This window comes from Lontra canadensis, unplaced genomic scaffold (assembly GCF_010015895.1).
Source record: "Lontra canadensis isolate GAN:19392208 unplaced genomic scaffold, GSC_riverotter_1.0 scaffold13, whole genome shotgun sequence".
Lineage (NCBI taxonomy): Eukaryota > Metazoa > Chordata > Mammalia > Carnivora > Mustelidae > Lontra > Lontra canadensis.
In genome coordinates, this window is record NW_022631007.1 from 12456995 (window position 1) to 12478175 (window position 21181).

Sequence of the window (21181 nt, forward strand, 5' to 3'; positions counted from 1 at the left end):
GCTCCCTTGTCCTGTTAGACTGTCCCCTGGGACACCACGGGAGGGGAAACAGCTCCAGGAGAAGCCATGCCCCCCGTTTTTTCACTGTAATTTGATTATTTCTGTGACATTCCCCCCTTTCCCCACTGGTGACACAGAACATTAAGGGGGAAAACACTCAGTAAAAGTCAACGTTTATAAGAAATAAAACATGCCTTGAGACAAATTAAAGCTAGCACTGCAGAGTATCACCAAACTCACGGGAAATAACAGATCTAAGCAGTGGAGGTTTGTCCCAGGATAAGGACTCGGTAGGGGACTCGGTAGAGACCCTGCCTGGGCCTCTACCGAGACCGTGGCTTTCATTGAGCCACGGTGAGTGGACCTCTGCCCACTTTGGCTGTTAAGGGAACTCCAGGTAAATGGTGGACCGATTGGATTTACGGGAGGAGAGGAGTTTAGTGACTTTGGTTGCGGCACTTCTGTCTGACAATGTGGGCAGAGGCATGTACCCAGCTTGTGAATAGGGTGAGGGATGATTGGGGCACAGGACTGGGGCTGTGCTGAACCCCACAGCAACCTACGTCGACAGTTTTGGCAACGGGATCCTGAGAAATGGCAGGAGGCCAGAGAACACGGAGACGATGCCAAGAATAGCTGAAAAATACCAAATGCTGAAGCGGGAGAATGCTCTGGCCCTTGCTGCTTACTGTGTTCCTGCAAGTCTTCTTGCCCCCCTCTGTTGATCCCCTGCTCATGGCCAGGCACACCTTGGGCCCCTGACACCCTTCCCGCGCAGGCCTGCCACCGTCCTTCAGAATTGTGTAGCCCTGGTCTAGAGGCCAGGGTCTGGGGAGAGTGTGAGAAGTACTTGGGTCAGGCCTCTGGCCTAACTGGTCAGGCAGGCACTGGCCCGTCTGTGTGCAGTTCTGTGGGATGGGCACCAGGGCACTGTGCAGACGCTTGCTCATGACTTGTTTCTGTGCTTTCAGACCGTCATCAAAGAGGGGATGCTGACCAAACAGAACAATTCATTTCAGCGATCAAAAAGGAGATACTTCAAGCTGCGGGGGCGAACGCTGTACTATGCAAAAACGGCAAAGGTGAGGTGCAGTGAGTGGAGACCACTGGAGAACAGACTCGGCAGGGTCTCTACCGAGTCCTTATCCTGGGACAAACCTCCACTGCTTAGATCTGTTATTTCCCGTGAGTTTGGTGATACTCTGCAGTGCTAGCTTTAATTTGTCTCAAGGCACGTTTTATTTCTTATAAACGTTGACTTTTACTGAGTGTTTTCCCCCTTAATGTTCTGTGTCACCAGTGGGGAAAGGGGAATGTCACAGAAATAATCAAATTATAGTGAAAGATATTTTTTTCGGAAGGATTGGGGTCACAGGCTTATAAATCTCCTATGGGCTAAAATATCTTTTCTTTAAAAGCAGTTTATTGAGTTATAATTGGCACTCAAAAAGCTATGGATATTTAATGTATATAGCTTAATGAGCGTGGAGGTAAGTAGTACATGCCTGTGACACTAATGAAAGCTGTTTTTGGAGCGTATTGGGCTTGTTGATGTGTGAACAGAACTGTGAAGTTCTAGCCCAGCTCCGCCTTCCCTTGTGCTGGCTTGTGTATGAGCTTTGCAGGGAGAGTCACAGGCAGCTCTAGAGAAAGACAAGAAGCCAGTGAAAGCCACTGAATTCCCGTCCTGTTTAAATGAATGTGTGTTTGCAAAGCTAGTTTTTGGCATCCTGAATACCAGTATTGTATTGGTATTGTTGTCAATGCTGATGTTTTGGTATTAAAATGTAAATGATTTAGATTCTAGACCTTTTTTTTTGAGATGGGCCCCTAGAGAATGCATTAAAATTTTTTGAAATTGAACAGAGCAACTTGTTTGGAGAGGGTTCTGACCACATCCCTCATTAAAAAACCAAAAAACACTTATAGTTAGTTGTGTGTGTGTGTGTGTGTGTGTGTGTGTGTGTATGTGTTTGGGGAGGGGGTTTGGGGGAGGAGGCTTGTTACTTAAAAGGGTGAGTCTCTTTCCTAAGTCATTAGCATTTCCTCCAGGGGTTCCCAGTGGAGTCTTCTTAGAGGGGACAATAAGGTAAACAGGAGATGGGGACTATGGGGAGGAAAATAGGTTGGGGGGAAGTTTCCCCGGCATAATTCCCAGTCTTCCTTCTGGAGCCTGGCTGTCTCTCTCTCCAGGACTAGATTCCTTCTGGTCTGCTCCCTTGTTGTTGTTGTTGTTTTTTTTTTTTTTTTTTTCCCCCGTCATGGCCAGATCCCTTCTATCTGGATCGGTCTCTCTTCCTAGAATCATTTGTTTTAGCCGGGACCTTTCCCCCTAAGTGTGACTCTAGCTGGAAGGATAGAGGATCCTCGGTCTGGAACCCTGCTCCCTCAGGTAGACTCCGTGTGAGGGCATATTTCACATATAGAAGTGAAATGCTGATTACAAAAAATAAATACAGAAACCACAGTGGTTTTTTGTTTTGTTTTGTTTTTCTCCACGAATGCAGTCACTCATGAACTCCTCGCTTAAAAAGCACACAGAGCTCTACCTTTGAGCTCTGTGCTCTTGTTAGAAGCAGGCAGCCATGGATGCAGTTAGTGTTGGTGTAGTTGTCAGGTGCTCAAGTTTTAAGGCGCTTGGGTGTCTGTGGCTGCTTGGCTGGGCTTGAGGGAGAGTGGCTGGGCCGGGGTGCCTTGGCCCCACACTGACTCTGTTGCCTGGGTCTCTTCTCCAGTCGATCATATTTGATGAGGTGGACCTGACAGATGCCAGCGTGGCTGAATCCAGCACCAAGAACGTCAACAACAGTTTCACGGTAAGACTCTGGGCCACACCTTTCTTGATTCCTCACCACATTTTGCTTTCCTTTTTAATCTGAGCAAGCGTGTGAGAGCAGTTCAGACCGTTTTATTTTTTCTGATTGGAAGTCTTCCTGGCAAATTTTGAATTTAATGTTGAAAATAATAGAATGGTTGGAGAAAAACTAAGAATTTGGCACATGGAAGCTCCAAAGAACAAGAGGGTCCAAGTGAATTTTTTAACATGTTGTTTTTTAACATGTTTCTCTAACAGTTTTGCACAGAGGTTTGTTTTTTACGATTATTATAGAAAATTTGGAAAACACAGGAAACTATGTTGAAACAACTAAACAACCATAATTCAGCTACCTTAAAACAAATACTGTTGATATTTTGGGTGTTTCTTTACTTTTAAACTGTTCCCCTCCCTACCCCCAAATTTATAGAAGTTACATTGTACTTTTTGTAAAAGTTCCAAATACCTAAAATCATGTGACCTCACCACCCAGAGGTAGCCAACTGCTTACTCTGGAGTGTTCATCTTTATTTATAAATACCTGTGCCTTCCCCCACATACACCATAAGATTATTATGATTCTTTTATTTTATACTAGTTTTTTTTCCTCTTGACAGTTTATGTTGGGCATTTTTCCGTGTTGATTGATCAAAATATTCCTCATATTTTTAAAATGGGTTTATAGACAGCATTTCTGGTATGACTACAAGTTTGGTTTCGGGGGCCGACTTTAAAATCTGTATAGATGGTGGGGCGCCTGGGTGGCTCAGTGGGTTAAGGCCTCTGCCTTCGGCTCAGGTCATGATCCCAGGGTCCTGGGATCGAGTCCCGCATGGGGCTCTCTGCTCAGCAGGGAGCCTGCTTCCTCCTCTCTGCTTGCCTCTCTGCCTACCTGTGATCTCTGTCTGTCAGATAAATAAATAAAATCTTTAAAAAAAAAAATCTGTATAGATGGTTAAGTGTCTGCCTCCTGCTCAGGTCATGATCCCGGGGTCCTGGAATCGAGTCCTGCATGGGGCTCCCTGCTCAAAGGGGAGCCTGCTTCTCTCTCTCCCTCTGCCTGCTCCTCCCCCTGCTTATACTCATGCATTCTCTCTCTCTCTCTTTCTCTCTCTGGCAAATAAATAAAATCTTAAAAAAAAAATCCTTATAAAGTATGACTCTAATGGCAGGAATGGAATATTTAGAAGCTTGTTTCTCTGTATTAAGCTAGCCAATCTAGAAGTAAAGTATGCTCCCTGATTTTTTTTTTTTAGTTCTTTTATAACTCAAAGTGGGTAATTTTCTTTTTACATCTAGGATCTGACGTTTGGGTTAGTGTTAGTTTCAGATACTTTCAGGTTTTATTTATTTATGGGCTAGTTATTAATGTTGCTGATTCGAATGGGATTTTCCTTCCATTTAAACTTCTACTTGTTTTGATATAACTAAGTGCTTGGTTTTAGTTCATGGCTTATCGAATTATTCAGACTTTCCTGGTGGTCTTTCTTTTATTCTTCATTTTACTTAGAATATTTTTATTTTTACTCCATTAATTTTATTGTTTACTTACTGGCTGGGGAAAGACTTTTAAAACCTTAAATGGAAAAAAAAATAAAACTGTAAATGGATTATTCTGTGATTTGTGGCTTTTAGAGTTTTTAAATGGGAATAGGTATTTTATTGGGGTGTTTTTGAGCATTAATTTAGTTGATCATATTGGTTTTGGGTATTTGTACATTTCCTAATAATAAATTGTTCTTGGTAATGTTAAGTTTTTCAACCTAATTTTGTGTTTAGAATATTCCTCTACTGTGTATGGTTGGAGATTTCCTTTGGGGTAGGAGGTAATTTGTGTTTTGATCTCAGAGTTAAACTAGCCCTATAAAATTCATTGAGTAACTTTCCATAACTTTATGTGTTCTGGAACATCTATAGTTTTAGAATTGATTGTTTCTTGAAAATATGAGAGAACTTATTTTAAGTTCTCTGTCATTAAGTTTGTTCAGGGAGGGGGTGCCTGGGTGGCTCAGTTGGTTAAACATGTGTCTTTGTCTTTGGCTCTGTTGGTCATTATCCCTGGGAGCATGTCCCTGCTCAGTGGGGAGTCTGCTTCTCCCTCTATGGCTCTCTCTGCTTGGTCCTCCCCCTGCTTGTGGTCTCTCCCTGTCAAATAAATAAATAAAATCTTAAAAAAAAAAAAAAAAGCCTTAACAAATGAAGCCTCTCTAGGGAGGTAAGGCTGTGAAAAGGTTGAGCTTTTTTACCTCTTGGACTCTATTTTTGTAATTTGCTTTCCCACTTATCCCACTTTTGAATTTTGTAGCATGTATTATTTGCACTTTAAACCTCAGTGTCTCTGGTTATATCCTTTTCACGTTTCTAATTTTGTTTAGCTTTTGTTTTTCTTGTCAGATTTCTTACTCTCCATCCCTTTTGTTGTTTTTGTAAGAGAACCAGTTCGTGGATTATTGATCAGTTCCATTTTTCTGGTACCTAATTCAGTTTCTACATCTCTGTTTATTCTCTTTTTTGTTTTTCACAACTTTTAAAAACAACTTACTGATTAGCTTATTCTTATTTCTGTTATGTGTGTGCATGTGTATATAATTAAACAGACAATAAGATTGTCTATATAATGAAAGTATGAGGGACTCTGAATTGAATTCTGAGTGCCTTTCTGTTCACATTCCAAAAGTTGTTTTTTTTCTCCCAGTAGAATTACTTTACTAATCATTCAAGTTATTAAAGAAAAATTTGAAGTATATAAATATAAATAGGAAATTTAAAACCATCCATATTCCTATTACACAGAGATACCTGGTAATATATTTTGGTTGACATCATCCCCCACACACTTTTTTTTTTAATGTTTTCAATGTTCGGGGCACCTGGGTGGCTCAGTGGGTTAAAACCTCTGCCTTCGGCTCAGGTCATGATCCCAGAGTCCTGGGATCCAGCCCCACATCGGGCTCTCTTCTCAGCAGGGAGTCTGCTTCCCTTCCTCTCTCCCTGCCTGCCTCTCTGCCTACTTGTGATCTCTCTGTCAAATAAATAAATAAAATCTTTAAAAAAAAATGTTTTCAATGTTCTTTCTTTAGTTAACAATGAGCTTTTCCTTTCATATATAGCCTTTAAAATCTTATTTACTAATGTTGCATAGTATTCCATCATATAAATGTGTAAGTTTATTTAACCGGACCTTACAGTGAATGTTACTTTTTCCTATCATAAATAATATTGTGATATATACTTGTACCCAGATCCTTTGGTGCATTTCCAATTATTTCTGTAAATTCCATTTGAGGTACAAAGTATGAACTTTTTTTTTTTTTTAAAGATTTTATTTATTTATTTGATAGAGAGATCACAAGCAGGCAGAGAGGCAGGCAGAGAGAGAGGAGGAAGCAGGCTCCCTGCTGAGCAGAGAGCCCGATGCGGGGCTCGATCCCAGGACTCCGAGATCATGACCTGAGCCGAAGGCAGCGGCTTAACCCACTGAGCCACCCAGGCGCCCCAAAGTATGAACTTTTAAAAGGCTTTGGACAGGGTTAAGCCGCTGCCTTTGGCTCAGGTCATCATCCCAGGGTCCTGGGATCCAGTCCAGCATCGGGCCCGCTTCTCTCTCCACCTCTGCCTGCCACTCTGCCTGCTTGTGCGCTTGCGCTCTCTCTTGCTCGCTCTCTCTCTCTCTGACAAATAAAATCTTTAAAAAAATAAAAGGCTTTGGACAAATAAATGAAGTACTGAATATGTGTTACAACTTGTATGAGCCTTGAAAACATGATCCTGAGTGAAAGAAGCCAGACAATAAAGGCCACATCTTATGATTCTGTTGATACAAAATGCCACAATAGGCAAGCCTATAGAGATGGAAAGTAGATTAGTGGCTGGGAGGGGCTGTGGAGGAAGGAGGAATGACTGCCCGAGGCACAGGATTTTTTTGAGGGGCTGACATAATGTTCTAGAATTAGATACAGGTGATGGTTGCACAACTTTGTGAGTGTGCTAAAAACCACTGAATTGTATACTTCAAAAGGGTGAATTGTGTGGGAATTGTTTCTCAGTAAAAATATTATGGAAGAAATAGGATGGTACTGTGCTTTTGGTACTATATGAGTTAATACGGAGCTTTGTCAGCCTGATCTGAGAACGAACCCTGATTTATACATTGTCTCTATGGGAAAATGTGTTCCAAGTGCTAAACACTTGACTTCCAGATGTAGAGCCTGCCTGTGTTGGAGAGACCTTTGGAACTCAAGCTCTGTCAGGTAGTCATGGATAATTCCTAGCCTTCAAGGGCAGAGGCACCAATTCTTTCACATTTATTTTCCGTTTCATTAGTGCTTTAAAAACTGCCTTTTCGGGGCACCTGGGTGGCTCAGTGGTTTAAAGCCTCTGCCTTCAGCTCAGGTCATGATCTCAGGGTCGTGGGATCGAGCCCGCATTGGGCTCTTTGCTCAGCAGGGAGCTTGCTTCCTCCTCTCTCTCTCTCTGCCTGCCTCTCTGCCTACTTGTGATCTCTGTCTGTCAAATGAATAAATAAAATCTTAAAATAAAATTTAAAAAAAAAAAACCTGCCTTTTTATCTGAGGATGTGCTGAAAGGACCAGAGAAAGATTAATACTGAGGTTCCCCAGAAACATTCCAAGATGAGGAAGCTCATCCCATGGGTGATTCACGATGGCATATGGAATATGGAGATAAATGGAGAGAGCTTGCCGTCCACTTCCCCCCAGTCATGCATTGGTAGAGAGTCCTTCAGTTCTGGGGCTGTGGGTGATAGAAATATTTTCTGTGCTTAAAATGAACACTTAACGATTATCCCTCTTTCTAACCCCCTGTGGTGTTTACCAGCTGAGTTCTGAACCGGTTGCGTACCATACGGCAGTTTGCCGGAGTCTCTTTGCAGGTCTGCCTTCCATCGGCTAGGCCCTTGTGGACTTTGCTCAGAGTGCAGAATGAACAAATGGGTTTGCCCAGAAGCTACTACATTTCCTGGGACATCTCATTTGGTTTCTAACTATTCCAGGCGTAATTTCCCAGTTTCACAATTTTGGCTAAAATTGCATGCCTGATAAAAACGACTAGTCTGTGAAAGCGGCTATTATCATGAATCAGTTAATGCTTGGGAACCTTTTGTATTTGGAGATGCAGGAGTAAATTTCCTCCACAGTGCAAAAGGTTCCATTTTTATTCCTCCTCCACATGGCCAGACAATTGTACTGTAAAGAAATTGGGACCTCTTGGACAAGAGACGTAAAGGGACATGGGTGGAGATATTTGGGGAGAGGAGAAATTACTCAGATGGGCTGGGTGGAACAAACGAGTCTTGGTAACTAGACAGGTCTGCTTGTCTTCCTGTTCTTTAAGAATAAAGCAAAGCTAAAGACTTAAGGATTGCCTTCAGAGTCTTCATAGGTGGTGTGGTGGTGGTGGGAGCTTCCGCAAGATGGGAAGTAGAGCCGACAGTGTCCTCTGCCTGTGGGGCTGCCCCTCACAAGGCCAAAAAACAAAGTGGCATGAAGAGGAAAAGGGGATTTGCCGACTTAGATCCCAGCCTCTGTAATAACATGAAAGTGTATGTTTTTGATGATTGAACATTTTAATCATAATGAAAACCTAAAGACTTTTGATATCTCATTGCCCACTTGCCCTTAGAGCTTATGTCAATAGGACTTCATGAAAGTTCTTTTTTTTTTTTTAAAGTTCTCTTTTTCAAAATTTTTACAAACACCACATGTTAACATTTTAGAGTATTCTTTGCCACTTGGCTAGTTTAAAAATGGTAATTTGTTTTGATTTGTTTCTTTGACTATCAAAGTGAGGTTGAACACTGGCCATTAAATTTCTCTTTTGATGAATTGATTTCTTCCTGTGCTTTCCCCTAGTTGGCACTGTATTTTTAGGGTTCAGAATTACTTCACTCATTTCACTTTCTGTCTAAATCTGCCCTCATTGGTTGTAATAGTTTTAGTGCTTTGTCTTTGTCCTTTTTTTTTTTTTAAACTAGAGTTCATACACTAATAGTAGGCCTGATGCTATTCATTTTTCCTTTATGCTTCTTTCCATTTTCTAACATGTTTTAAGATTATTTTTAGCTTTATGATAACAAAGTTACAGATTTTGCTGAAGGTATATTTTGACTACTATAACAATCCAAAGGAGTTTGTAAAAGTAGAATTTCTGCTTTACTGGAACTTTATATATTTCAAATAAATTCTTAGATTGAAAAATGACTTCCATACCAAAAATACACAAGTGTAAGTGGAAGCTTGATGTTTAACAGCCACTCAGATCAAGTGATAGAACATCTCCAAGTCCAGAGAGGCTCCCTTCATGATTAACCTCCCTTCTCCAAATGTAACCACTTTCCTGACCTCCAACACTATAGATTTTTATTTTATTTTTTTTTAAATTTTTTAAAAGATTTTATTTATTTATTTGACAGAGATAGATCACAAGTAGGCAGAGAGGCAGGCAGAGAGAGAGGAGGAAGCAGGCTCCCTGCTGAGCAGAGAGCCCGACCCGGAATTCGATCCCAGGACCCCGAGATCACAACCCGAGCCAAAGGCAGAGGCTTTAACCCACTGAGCCACACAGTCACCCAACACTGTAGATTTTTAGTTTTGAGTGTTTTAGCTATTTGATATAAATGGTGTCATAATATATATTTTGTGTCTTTGTGATCTGTGCATTTCCTAATATCATGGCACTTAGGAATTTTCTAGTTGTATTGTTAATTGATTTCTAGCTTCATTCTACTACCATCCGAAAATAAACTCTATGATTTTAATCCTTTGTAATTGTTGAGACTTTTATGACCTACCAGTTTTCATAAATGTTCCATGTGCATTTGAACATAACTTAGATTCGGAGTTCCTATATGCATTTGAGTAGGACAAAGGTTTAGCTATTTTTCTCAAATATTTTATAACCTACTGATTTGTTTTTCTGCTTGTCCTATTATTAAAATTTATTAAAATCTCGGGGTGGCAGGGTGGCTCAGTTGGTTAAGTGTCTACCCTCAGTTCAGGTCATGATCCCAGAGTCCTGGGATCAAGCCCCACATCCAGCTCCTTGCTCACCGGGGAGACTGCTTCTCCTCTCCCTCTGCCTGCTGCTCCCCTTGCTTGTGTTTCTGCTCTCTCTGTCAAATAAATAAATAAAATCTTTAAAAAGAAAATTTATTAAAATGTCCTACTATGATTGTGGACTTACCTGTTTTTTGTTTTCATTCTGTTAGTTTTGCTTTATATATTTAGAGGGTTTAAAAAATATATATATATTTATTTATTTGACAGGCAGAGATCACTAGGCAGAGAAGCAGGCAGAAAGAGAGAGAGAGAGAGGAGGAAGCAGGCTCCCTGCTGAGTGGAGAGCGTTTTGCAGGGCTCAATCCCAGGACCCTGAGATCATGACCTGAGCCGAAAGCAGACACTTAACTGACTGAGCCACCCAGGAGTCCTTCTGAATTTGTGTTTTTCCCACCAGTCCTATGGTATTGCTAGAGCTCTTTTCAGCCTCTCAACCTCTTCGACTTAATGGGTGAATTGGCAATTCTTGCTAGTTGAATTTTTTTCAGTATCGTGTCACTCAGTGATACTTACAGGTATCTGACATCAAGATCACTTTTTATGTAAATATGAGATATGTTAGATATCATTTATTTGAAAGGTAATATGTTTACCAAAGGGAGTCAAGTTTGGTCTTTGTCACAGTTTATAAATTTGTTGTTTAGGTCTTATGATCCTATTTTAAATTTACTTGATCTTCCAGAGATTGATGAAGAATTACTCTCTTCAGGATAATTATATTTGTCATTTTAATCTTATATTTGCAACACTTTCACCGTTTTTGAAGCTCTTTTATTTTTATTTTTTTAAACATTTAAAAAAATATTTTATTTATTTATTTGACAGAGACATGTCAAGAGAGGGATCACAAGCAGGGGGAGGGCAGAGGGAGAAGCAGGCTTCCTGCCAAGCAGGGAGCCCAGTGCGGGGCTCTCTCCCAGGACCCTGGGACCATGACCTGAGCTGATGGCAGACCATAATGATGGAGCCACCCAGGTGCTTCTATTTTTGTTTTTATTTTTTAAGATTTTATTTATTTGAGGGAGAGAATGAGAGAGAGAGAGGGCATAAGCAGCGGGTTGGGGCAGACGGAGAGGGACAAGCAGATTCTCTGCTGAGCAGGGAGACTGACCCAGGGCTCAATCCCAGGATGCTGGTATTGTGACGTGAGCCAAAGACAGATGCTTAACTGACTGAGCCACCCAGGTGCCCTTTTGAAGCTCTTTTAGGCACATAAATTTTTTTTTTGAAAGATTTTATTTATTTACTTATTTGAGAGAGAGTGAGAGAGCATGAGTGGGGGTGGGGGGCAGAAGGGGAGGGAGAATCAGGCTCCTGCTGAGCAGGGAGCCCCACTTGGGGCTCGATCCCTGAACTCGGGGATCATGACCTGAGCTGAAGGCAGACGCTTCACTGCTTCACTGACTGAGCCACCCAGGTGCCCAAACACAGAAATGTTAATACCTTCATTACTGAGTAATTATTTGTCAATAAGGTAACATCTTTTTTACACTGAACAGTCTTTACTATTAACTGTACTCTGTCTGATACTAATATTGTTCTATTTCTTGATTCAGAATTTGGTAATATGTCTTCCACCCTCACTTTTATCTTCAGTTTTTCTTTGCTATTTTAGATTTAATTCTTGTAAACAATATATTGTTAGAAGTTGTTTTTCCTCAATCTGGAGCGGTTTATAATAGTGAACTTGAGACATTTTCTGCTTGTCAGGGTTTTTGCACATTGGACTCCTGTGTTTAGTGGCTGACTGTTGTGCTATCTTGATTGAATGCTTTCTCGGTATCTCTCTTCTGTTTTGTATTTTTGCGAGTGGTATATGCACCAATTATTTATATTTGGTAGATTTGAATTTAAAAATTCCTATAAAAATACATTCACAATTTACAAATTTTCTTATGTTGTATCTGCTTATAGCTAGCGCACGTGGTGATGTCCTTTTTCAGTGGAGTTGTGTACTTCACGGGATGTTCAGCCACGTAGAACATGCTGCTTGCTTTCACCAACCATCGTTGTTTGCATCACACTAATGAAAGTGAGAAAGCGCTGAAGAACAAAGAAGAAAAATGATGTAGAATGTTGTTCCTTCTGCAAAGGAAACAAAATATGTTTGTTTGTTTGTTTGTTTGTTTTTAAAGACTCCTTGCTGGGACACCTGGGTGGCTCAGTGGGTTAAAGCTTCTGCTTTCGGCTCAGGTCATGATCTCAGGGTCCTGGGATGGAGCCCCGCATCCGCCTTTCTGCTCGGCAGGGAGCCTGCTTCCCCTTCTCTCTCTCTGCCTCCCTCTCTGCCTACTTGTGATTTCTGCCTGTCAAATAAATAAATAAAATCTTTAAAAAAAATAATAAAATAAAGACTCCTTGCTGAGCTAGGAGTCTGATGGGCTGGATCCTAGGACCTGGAATCATGACCTGAGCTGAAGGCAGATGCCCAGCCATCTGAGCCACCCAGGAGCCCCAAAATAGAGTGTTTTTTTTATTAGATAACTCTAGCAGCACAGTGTTTCCTAGTGTTGGTGTTGGAGGGGAGGCCTCTGAAGCCAGCCTTGCTGTTGTTATCATCTTTGTAGATAACCCGTACATTTCTTCCTTGTTCTTTTTTTCTTTTTCTTTTTTAAGCAGGCTCCATGCCCAGTGTGGAGCCCAACATGGAATCAAGACCTGAGCTGAGATCCAGAGTTGGGCGCTTGAGGAACTAAGCCCCCTAGTGCCTTTGTACATTTCTGCTTGAAATCTCATGGGACTGTTTTTCTCCTGTGATAATTGGATTTGGTTACTAATTTGTCTGGTATATAGTAAATCTTCTGTCTTCCAGACTTGGTTTTGGTTTTCCAACTTTGAAAAAGGTCTTTTTTTCCTCGTATTTTCTGTATAATTCTGTTTGTGTGCTTTGTCTTATTCTTTGGGAACCTTGTTGTTTATTCATATATTGATTCAGCGGTGTGTGCCTTTTGTGAGCTTGCCCAGGGCCCACCACTGTGCTCGGTGGTCACCTGTCATTGGTGAGCAGAGATGGAGAGGGGCTCTTCATCAAGCCGGCATTCTTCTGGGGGCTCAGTGAAGCACACACCGAGAGGTTACAGGCTGAAATAGGTTACAGGGAAGGAAGGCTATGTGGGGCATCATAAGGAGGACCCCCCCCACCACCACTAGTATCGGGGTGGAGTCAGGAGGATTGCTCCTGAGGAAGTAATTTTTTTTTTTTTAAAGATTTTATTTATTTATTTGACAGAGATCACAAGTAGGCAGAGAGGCAGGCAGAGAGAGAGTGGGAGGCAGGCTTCCTGCTGAGCAGAGAGCCCGATGCAGGGCTCGATTCCAGGACCCTGGGATCATGACCCGAGCTGAAGGCAGAGGCTTTAACCCACTGAGCCACCCAGGCACCCCAGGAAGTAATGTTTTAACTGAGATGTAAAGACTGGTTAGTCTTCACTGAAGGAAGTGTGTGCAAGTGTGTGAATGTGTCTGTATGTGTCATGCCTGTAGGCATCCTAGAATGGGCCAAGTCCAGGGACCAGTGTGTGCAAAGGCCTTGTGGTGGATACAGTGTAGACTGTGGGAAGAGGCAGAAGAAAGGCTGTGTGACTGGCTGAGGCCAGAAGGAAACAGAGACCATAGGGGGGCCCTGGGAAGGGCTTGGGACTTAGTCCTTCAACCCGTAATACCATCAAATAGTTTTTTTGGGTGAAATTCCCAGATTTGCAGTGAGAACGTTTTACTCCGGTTGCACTGTGGAGGTTGAACTGGAGGAGGAAGGGAAAGGGTGGAGAGTGTGTAGGATGTGGGGCAGGGGGGAGACCACAGCCCTAAGAGAGGGTGGCTCTGGTTCTGAGTGGAGGGGGTGGTGGGTGGGCAGTGGACAGAGGGTGCATCATCGCAGCCAGAATGGAGGCGGAAGAAGGTATCGGGTTCCCCCTAGCACAGCGGCTGGTCAGGCAGTCTAGAGTCCCGGGGCCAGGGAGTTGTAGGGGGAGGGTTCTGGATCTTCCGTGCTTGTCACAGTCTTTTGCGTCATTTTAATTTGTTGTTTTTCTCAAATTCTACTTATGAAAGTTTTAATTTTGTTTCCTGTTGCATTTACTTGTGATTTTTACCACCAGCCAGCATCGCTTTCATGTTCTTTTTAGTTTGTTTTTATCCTGGCTAACTCTTGGTTGATAGAGCGGTATTTTAAAAGTGCTTTCTGTTTACTGTCGTCATTTTCTGCTTCAGAGAAAGATTCTCCATGTTCTTTTGGGATTCCAGATGTTCTCATTGACTCAGATATTCCCCCGGCCTGAGCTGTTCATCTTTGAGCTCTCCATAAGTGGTTCTACAGCTTCCCATCCTGCATGGACTTCGCTTACAGCCTTCCCGAGGCAGCTGGGAGCTCGAGAGCCTTCTGGGCATTCGGAGGGCTGTCCGCGTGCAGGGCTTTTACCTTGTTTCTCCAAGTTTGTGTTTTCATCATTTTCCATTTTTGTCCTATTTTAATAGATCTGTGATGACATTTCATCACCTCCTTTAATGTTACGCAGTGTCAAAATGTGGCAAGAACAAGTAGAGGCAGTGGAGCACCGCACAGCTGTGTTCTCATGCTGCCACCCAGCCCGTCCCTCCCAGTCGGTCCTCTGAGTCCCTTCGGGTTTCTTTGTCCCCATGCTACAGTGTGTGCTGCGTGAGAGCAAGGTTTTTGTTTGTTTTGCTCACTGCTTCGCAGTGAGCAGCACACAGTGAGCAGCACACAGTGTTTATCAAGGAGAGACTTGATTGCTACTGATTCTTGGGCCCCGTTCCCCCGGCTGCTGTCCCTCGGGAGAGCGCTTCCAGCGGGCCGCACTCTGGGTTGCCATGCATGGCTCCCCTCCTGTAGCCTGTGGCCCTAGGGGCCAGGCCGAGCAGCCATAGAAGCAGCAGGCTGGGGAGCAAGCAGCTCTGGGCTGCAGTGAGGCCAGGTGTCAGGGACAAGAGGCTCAGAGGCCTGAGGCTGAGAGGGAGCTGTGGCCAACACGGCGAGTGCCCCGGGGTAGAAGTGGTTCTTGCCGGAACGGCTGAGCATGTAAGGGCAGCGAGATGGACGGAGGTCAGAGGTGAAGTGTTTTCCAGGCTGTGTGGAGTTGGGACTTTTTTGCCATGGGTACTGGGATGCCATCTAGATTTTGAAAGTCGTTTTTGTTACAAGCCTGGCTGTTGTGGAAGACTCAGTCTCCCAGGAGGGGGTGGCCAGAATGGGTGTGGGGAGGGCTGTGGCCCTGTGGGAGGTGTGGAAGCCTCAGTGGAGCCACAGTGGTTGACAAGGGTCTGGATGGAGAGCACAACTGTAGCACTTTGGTTAAACACCTCTCTTAGCAGTGTCAGTCCTTGTCTTACGTGACTGGGGAATTTAGTAGGGTGCTGAACATAAATGGGGTTTTGAGCAGTTGGGTGATTATTGCCTTCCAGAAGGCAGCTCTGATAAGGCCCCACAGTCACCTGATATGCGAGGGCCAGACTCGGGGGGCTCTGGACACCCTCCCTTTCTTTACCAGGGCGCATCGCTGGCCTTTCCGGTTCCCAGAAATTTCACCCCAGAGACTGACTTCAGGGTTGCTAGTGTCAGAGGCACTGTCCCTTTTGAGGGAAGCAGAATCAGCTGAATTGAATTTAGCGAAGATTTTCTAAATTAAGTAGGACAAGGGGACTTCTCATTGGAGGGGAACACAGGTGCAGCAGATGGACAGCGGGAAGCAGAAAAGGGCCACCTGCAGGCAGGTGTGGGCTGAGTACTGGCCCATGTCCCTCGGATGGCAGGGAGCCTGGAGCAGGCAGGGGATTGCGAGGCATTTCCACCCACATTGCCTGGGAGAGGATGGTGCCTTTCTGGAAGTTTTGCTGCCTGGAGTCCTTCGCCCCAGTCAGGGATGTCACCTGCTGTCATGGTGTCATGTGCTTGTGCCCTCGGGGTTTGCCTGAGTCCCCTTCCTCCCAACTCCTTGGGCAGTGGTGGTGGCGCAGGTGGGACCTTGGCCCTGGGACCAGCAGCTGGCTCTGGTTTTGTCGAGGCACACATCCGATTCCCCGTGCTGGTGGGTGGGTCTCTATTTGGGATCCCTCTTGTGGGGCTCTGGGTCTCCCCTGAGCAGCCAGAGGGCAGGGACGGAGGCTGTCAGTGCTGTGAGAAAGCCAGTGCTGTGAGTGAACAGGGGCCTGAGGGAAGGACAGTGCTGTGTCAGGCCGTTTGTGTGTTAGAGACTCATGCTGTAATATGCTCAGTTATTTTTACTTCATTTGTGGGGGAAATTATGTGCTATGTGGTATTTCCATGCTTTGGTTTTCCCAGAGGAAGGAGAGCCTTTGTCTTCGAGTGTCCAGAATCTGCATTTCCTCAAATGTAAGGACCTAGATGATAGGACTGGGTTACGTTCCTTTCTTTACTGTTGAACATAACCCCCATGAGCCCTCGTGCTGTGCCAGTGCTCAGGGGCAAGGACTGGGAGGCCAAGCTATGAATCCCAGCTCAGCCTCTTGCTAGCTGAGTGGCCCTGGGCAAGTCATTAGAGTACTCTGAGCCTCAATTTCCTCATCTGAGAAATGGGGGATAGTAATAGTACCTACTATGGGATCATTGGGAGGATTAAATGAGTTAACACACAGTAGGCATGATGTAAGTGTTTACTGCTATTAACAGTATGATTATAGGCATTCACTGCCTATCTGTTCAATGGGGGAATTGAAAGCAGTAATACAAATTAATTTATGATGTCATATGGTACTTAGACATTTTTCTTTTAGTTTGGTTTACTTATGTTTCTTTCTTTTTTTTTTTTTTTTAAAGATTTTATTTATTTGTCAGAGAGAGAGAGGGAGAGAGAGCAAGCACAGGCAGACAGAATGGCAGGCAGAGGCAGAGGGAGAAGCAGGCTCCCTGCCGAGCAAGGAGCCCGATGCGGGACTCGATCCCAGGACGCTGGGATCATGACCTGAGCCGAAGGCAGCTGCTTAACCAACTGAGCCACCCAGGCGTCCCTATTTACTTATGTTTCTTAAGTGAAATGTTTCATACATTCTGTGTTTGCTGAATAATAACTTCTCATTAAAATCACTGTGGATGGGCGCCTCATTGGCTCAGTGGGTTAAAGCCTCTGCCTTCAGCTCAGGTTATGATCCCAGGGTCCTTGGATCGAGTCCCGCATTGGGCTCTCTGCTCAGCAGGGAGCCTGCTTCCCCCTCTCTCTGCCTGCCTCTCTGCCTACTTGTGATCTCTCTCTGTCAGATAAATAAATAAAATCTTAAAAAAAAAAAGTCACCATGGATTGGGACACCTGGGTGGCTCAGTCAGTTAAGCCGCTGCCTTTGGCTCAGGTCACGATCCCAGGGTCCTGGGATCGAGTCCTGCATCAGGCTCCTTGCTTGGCAGGGAGCCTGCTACTCTCTCTGCCTCTGCTTGTCACTCTGCCTGCTTGTGTGTGCGCGCGCGTGTGCGCGCTCTCTCTTTCTCTCTTTCTGACAAATAAATAAGTAAAATTTAAAAAAAAATCACGATGGATTATGCTGGACTTCACTGGACCTAAAGCAGTCTGTTTTACCCTTATCCCTGGGGTCCTGCAGCAACTGCACTTGAGTCAGACCTTGAAGAGGAAAGAAGTTTGACTAGAATATACCTGAAATATAAAACCATTAAAAAGAGTCACATTCTGCCCATTTCTAAAAGCGATTATAAATCATTGAGTGCCACTTCAGTTCTTATCTTACATGGTCCAGGGGACCTGGCTTTCCCTAGCTGTCCCAGCCTCTTCCCCCACCACGGACCTGCTCTTTGTAGAGTACAAACCCCTCGTGCACAGGTCACCCTGGTCTTGGTGGGGCACCTCAGATCTGAAGGCCCTTTCCCCAAGTTCCCTCCATAGACCCTGCCCATCCCTCAAAAGTCAGGTGAAAACTCTCCCTTGTAGGTTATTCCTGTTTAGATCGCGGTCAGAAGGGAATGCGCTGCTGTCTTCTGCTCCCTCAGGGCAGTGGTTCTCAAACTTATCTGTGTCTGGGCACCCTTGGGGGACAAAAAAAGTTCCTGGCACCATCCCCAGAGATTCTGATGCTGACTTGTAAATGGGTGATTTCTTAGAACTTTCCATGATTTTGAGGTGTAGCCACGTTTGGGGCCCACACTCATGTGATGCCAAAGGAGCACAGGCTCCTTAGTAATCTGTGCGCTCTTGGTCACACCTTCGTAGGTCTTGACTTGAGGCCAGGGATTCTCTTTGAAGCTGCTGTCCCCAGTGCAGGATACACATGGCCTGTGCCAGCAAGTGTGAGCCAGGAAGTAGGTTTTGTTGCTTCTTTCTGTTCAGAGAGGATATGGAATTGTTTCTTCTTTGTGAAGTCCCACGGAACAAACGTCCATCACTGAAGACTATTCTGTGGGTGAGGCCCCTTCTTGCTGCTGTTATCCTCTTACAAATGCCTTGAGTACTGGGCCGGGGAGCTTCCTGGGAGCTGTGTGTCTCTGGAATCTGGTGAGCAGCTTTGGGTCGGGCCGGTTCCTTTGCTGTTTGTGTATGTGTCTTTGTGTGTGTCCATGCACGCACGCGTGTGCGTGTGTGCGTTTCTAGCAAGTTTGATGGTTTGAAAACGTCTTGTTTACCCCTGGAGAATACAGGAATAATTTGGCAACAGCATGGTCTTACCTTGGCACTCTGATTTCTGAAGTCGAACAAGACCATTTGGAAAACATGCATGGTTTGGAAAGACTTGTTTTTCCTTCTTTCAGCTGTCCATTGTGGTGGCACACTATTGGGTGCCTGAGGGCAGACAGAGTGGACAAACACGTTCCCAGTGCTCGGGTACTTCTCCGAGGCTGTTAGACATGAAAAGAGGTAATTATGGTGACCTGTGACAAGTGTATCAGAAGCAGGTAAAGAACACGGTGGGAGCACGGAGACAGAAGCAGCTGTGCGGGCCTGGGGGCTGCATGTGGCCACTGAGAAGGGGCATGGGAATGGGCTCTGGGGCGGAGTCTGGGAGCATCCCAGGACCGCAGCTGTGTGGAGGGCAGCTTATCCATTTATTGTGTAGAGTGTGTACATGGAAATAATGATTTAGAGGAGACTTGAAGGGAGTGGGGGAGAAAAGGTCACAGTAGCTCAGCAGCTGCTTTCTTTTTTTTAAAGATTTTATTTATTTATTTGATAGAGAGATCACAAGCAGGCAGAGAGGCAGGCAGAGAGAGAGGAGGAAGCAGGCTCCCTGCTGAGCAGAGAGCCCGATGCGGGGCTCGATCCCCGGACTCCGAGACCATGACCTGAGCCGAAGGCAGCGGCTTAACCCACTGAGCCACCCAGGCGCCCCAAGCAGCTGCTTTCTATCTTCCGGTCCCCTTCAGTCCTATGTCAGAGGTGTGTGGTACATTTCACATGTCATGTATAGCAGTATGTGTATAGATCGTCTACAACGATCACTTTTATAGGTGGAGATATTTCATTTGTAGGTCTGGCAGAGTTGATTGGTTTACCCTTATTTCCTCACTCCTGCAGCATTAGGGACTTAAAATGCTCTCAATTTTTCCTGTTTGGAGATACTACTAGATCCAGTGTCAGACCACAGTGGGGGACATCTGGGAAGATGGGTGTGGCCTCCCCTGCAGAGCAGCCTCTGTGCTGAGCCCCAGTCCAAGGGAGGGTGCCACTGTCCTGGAGAGGGCAGCCTGCCTGTGCTCTGTCTTGTGTCCTTTTTCACTGCTCTTGCCTGCCCTCGAGGTTGATTCAGGTTTGGTTCTGGTTTATAGCTTCATCAGCTTCTGTTTACCTGAGTTTGAATGGATCATGATTGGAACTGTAATGTATGCTATGTCCCCAGAATCTTATGTCCCCAGAATCTCCGGCGAGCGTGTCACATATCTGTGATCAAGGAGGGAAGGCTAGGCCGGGTTTGTTGATGAGGAGGCAGGCCGATGAGGGAAACTGGGCGGAGGTGGCTGAGCTGGCTGAGGAAGAAAGGAGAGCAGGGGGGTGGGCTGGAGAAGGGCAATAGGGGAGTCTACACAAATGCTGGTGTGAGGGCTGACAGGGGTTGGAGGGAATGGAAGGAGCAGGGGCAGAAGGCAGAAAACCAGAAGTGAGTGCCTGTTGGCATCATATAAGAACAAAGGGAAGGAGAGGCCCTATCAGATACATTTAAATTTATTTAAATTAAAATTCAATTTTAGGAAGATGGATTGGCCAAGTTAGGGGGATTGACAATAAAGAGGGTTTTCAGGATAACCTGGGTCCATGGCACAAAAAAGATGTGCCCATATTTCAGTATAATTTCCTATAAATTGAGAATTATATTCTCCTATGGAATATACATGTTTAGGGGGCTGCTTCTGCCAAATGCCATTCTGAAATCTCACACAACTTCCCCAAAGTAGGATGTGGCACCTCTACTTAGCTGTGTGTCTACACCATGTGGCTTAATGGGGCAGGGATCGATCGAGCAGACTTTGCTCCTGGCACCCATTGCCCTGAAATGACTGTGTCAGAATAACCAGGTCATTCAAAGCAAGGAGTGATTTGTTGTGTCTGTATGTGGGAAAACTTCCTTTTCCCCAAGGAATATTGTTGAACTATTTAATGGTATCCAGAGGTTTTACAAGGTCTGGTATAAGGTGGTTTTCTTTGTTAGCTGCGTGGCTCTGTTTCCTCATCTGTGAAAAGGAAATAGCTTCTCATAGGTCATCGGGTTGGCAGAAAAGTGCTCTCTGAAGTTTTCCTGGTGTTTTTTTTTTTTTTTTTTAAGATTTTTAAAATTTATTTGACACAGAGATCACAAGTAAGCAGAGCAGCAGGCAGAGAGAGGGGGACGCAGGCTCCCCGCTGAGCAGAGATCTGATGCGGGCCTCCATACCAGGACCCTGAGATCATGACCTGAGCCGAAGACAGAGGCTTAACCCACAGGCTACCCAGGCGCCCCAATTTTCCTGGTTTTTATATACATTATCAGTCATCAGTGATTTTAGGATGGCAATAGAGTTCAACTTGCCACACTTAGCAGTTATTTTGATTTAAAGGAATTTCAAAGGATTTCAGATGAGGCCCAGAGAATATAGAAAAATAGCACATGCAGCCGAAGAGTAGGTATCAGTAGAGTTACTCTCCTTAGAGCTATCGGGCAATAACTAGTAAAAACAAGAGAAAAACTTTGGTTTTTCTTTACCTTTTAGTTCTCCTGTTTTTAGTTTTTATTGTTCAATAACTCTAAATAAAAAAGAAGCTATATAATGGATTTAAGTAATATTTTTAGTTGTTTTTAATCTCATCTGTTTGACATTCGTGTTTGTTGAATGAATAAAAGTTCCTTA

At 44.4% G+C, this 21181-nt stretch overlaps 1 protein-coding gene across 2 annotated transcripts in view; it reads left to right on the forward strand.

Moving 5' to 3' along the window:
* The window catches only part of DGKD (diacylglycerol kinase delta), a 113555-nt gene that overhangs the window by 24116 nt on the left and 68258 nt on the right, over positions 1 to 21181 (forward strand). For both annotated transcript variants that reach the window (XM_032857525.1, XM_032857527.1), the window contains exons 2-3: positions 972 to 1082; positions 2736 to 2816. In XM_032857525.1, coding sequence (XP_032713416.1) covers positions 972 to 1082; positions 2736 to 2816 — 192 coding nt within the window. The remainder of the gene's footprint in view (positions 1 to 971; positions 1083 to 2735; positions 2817 to 21181) is intronic.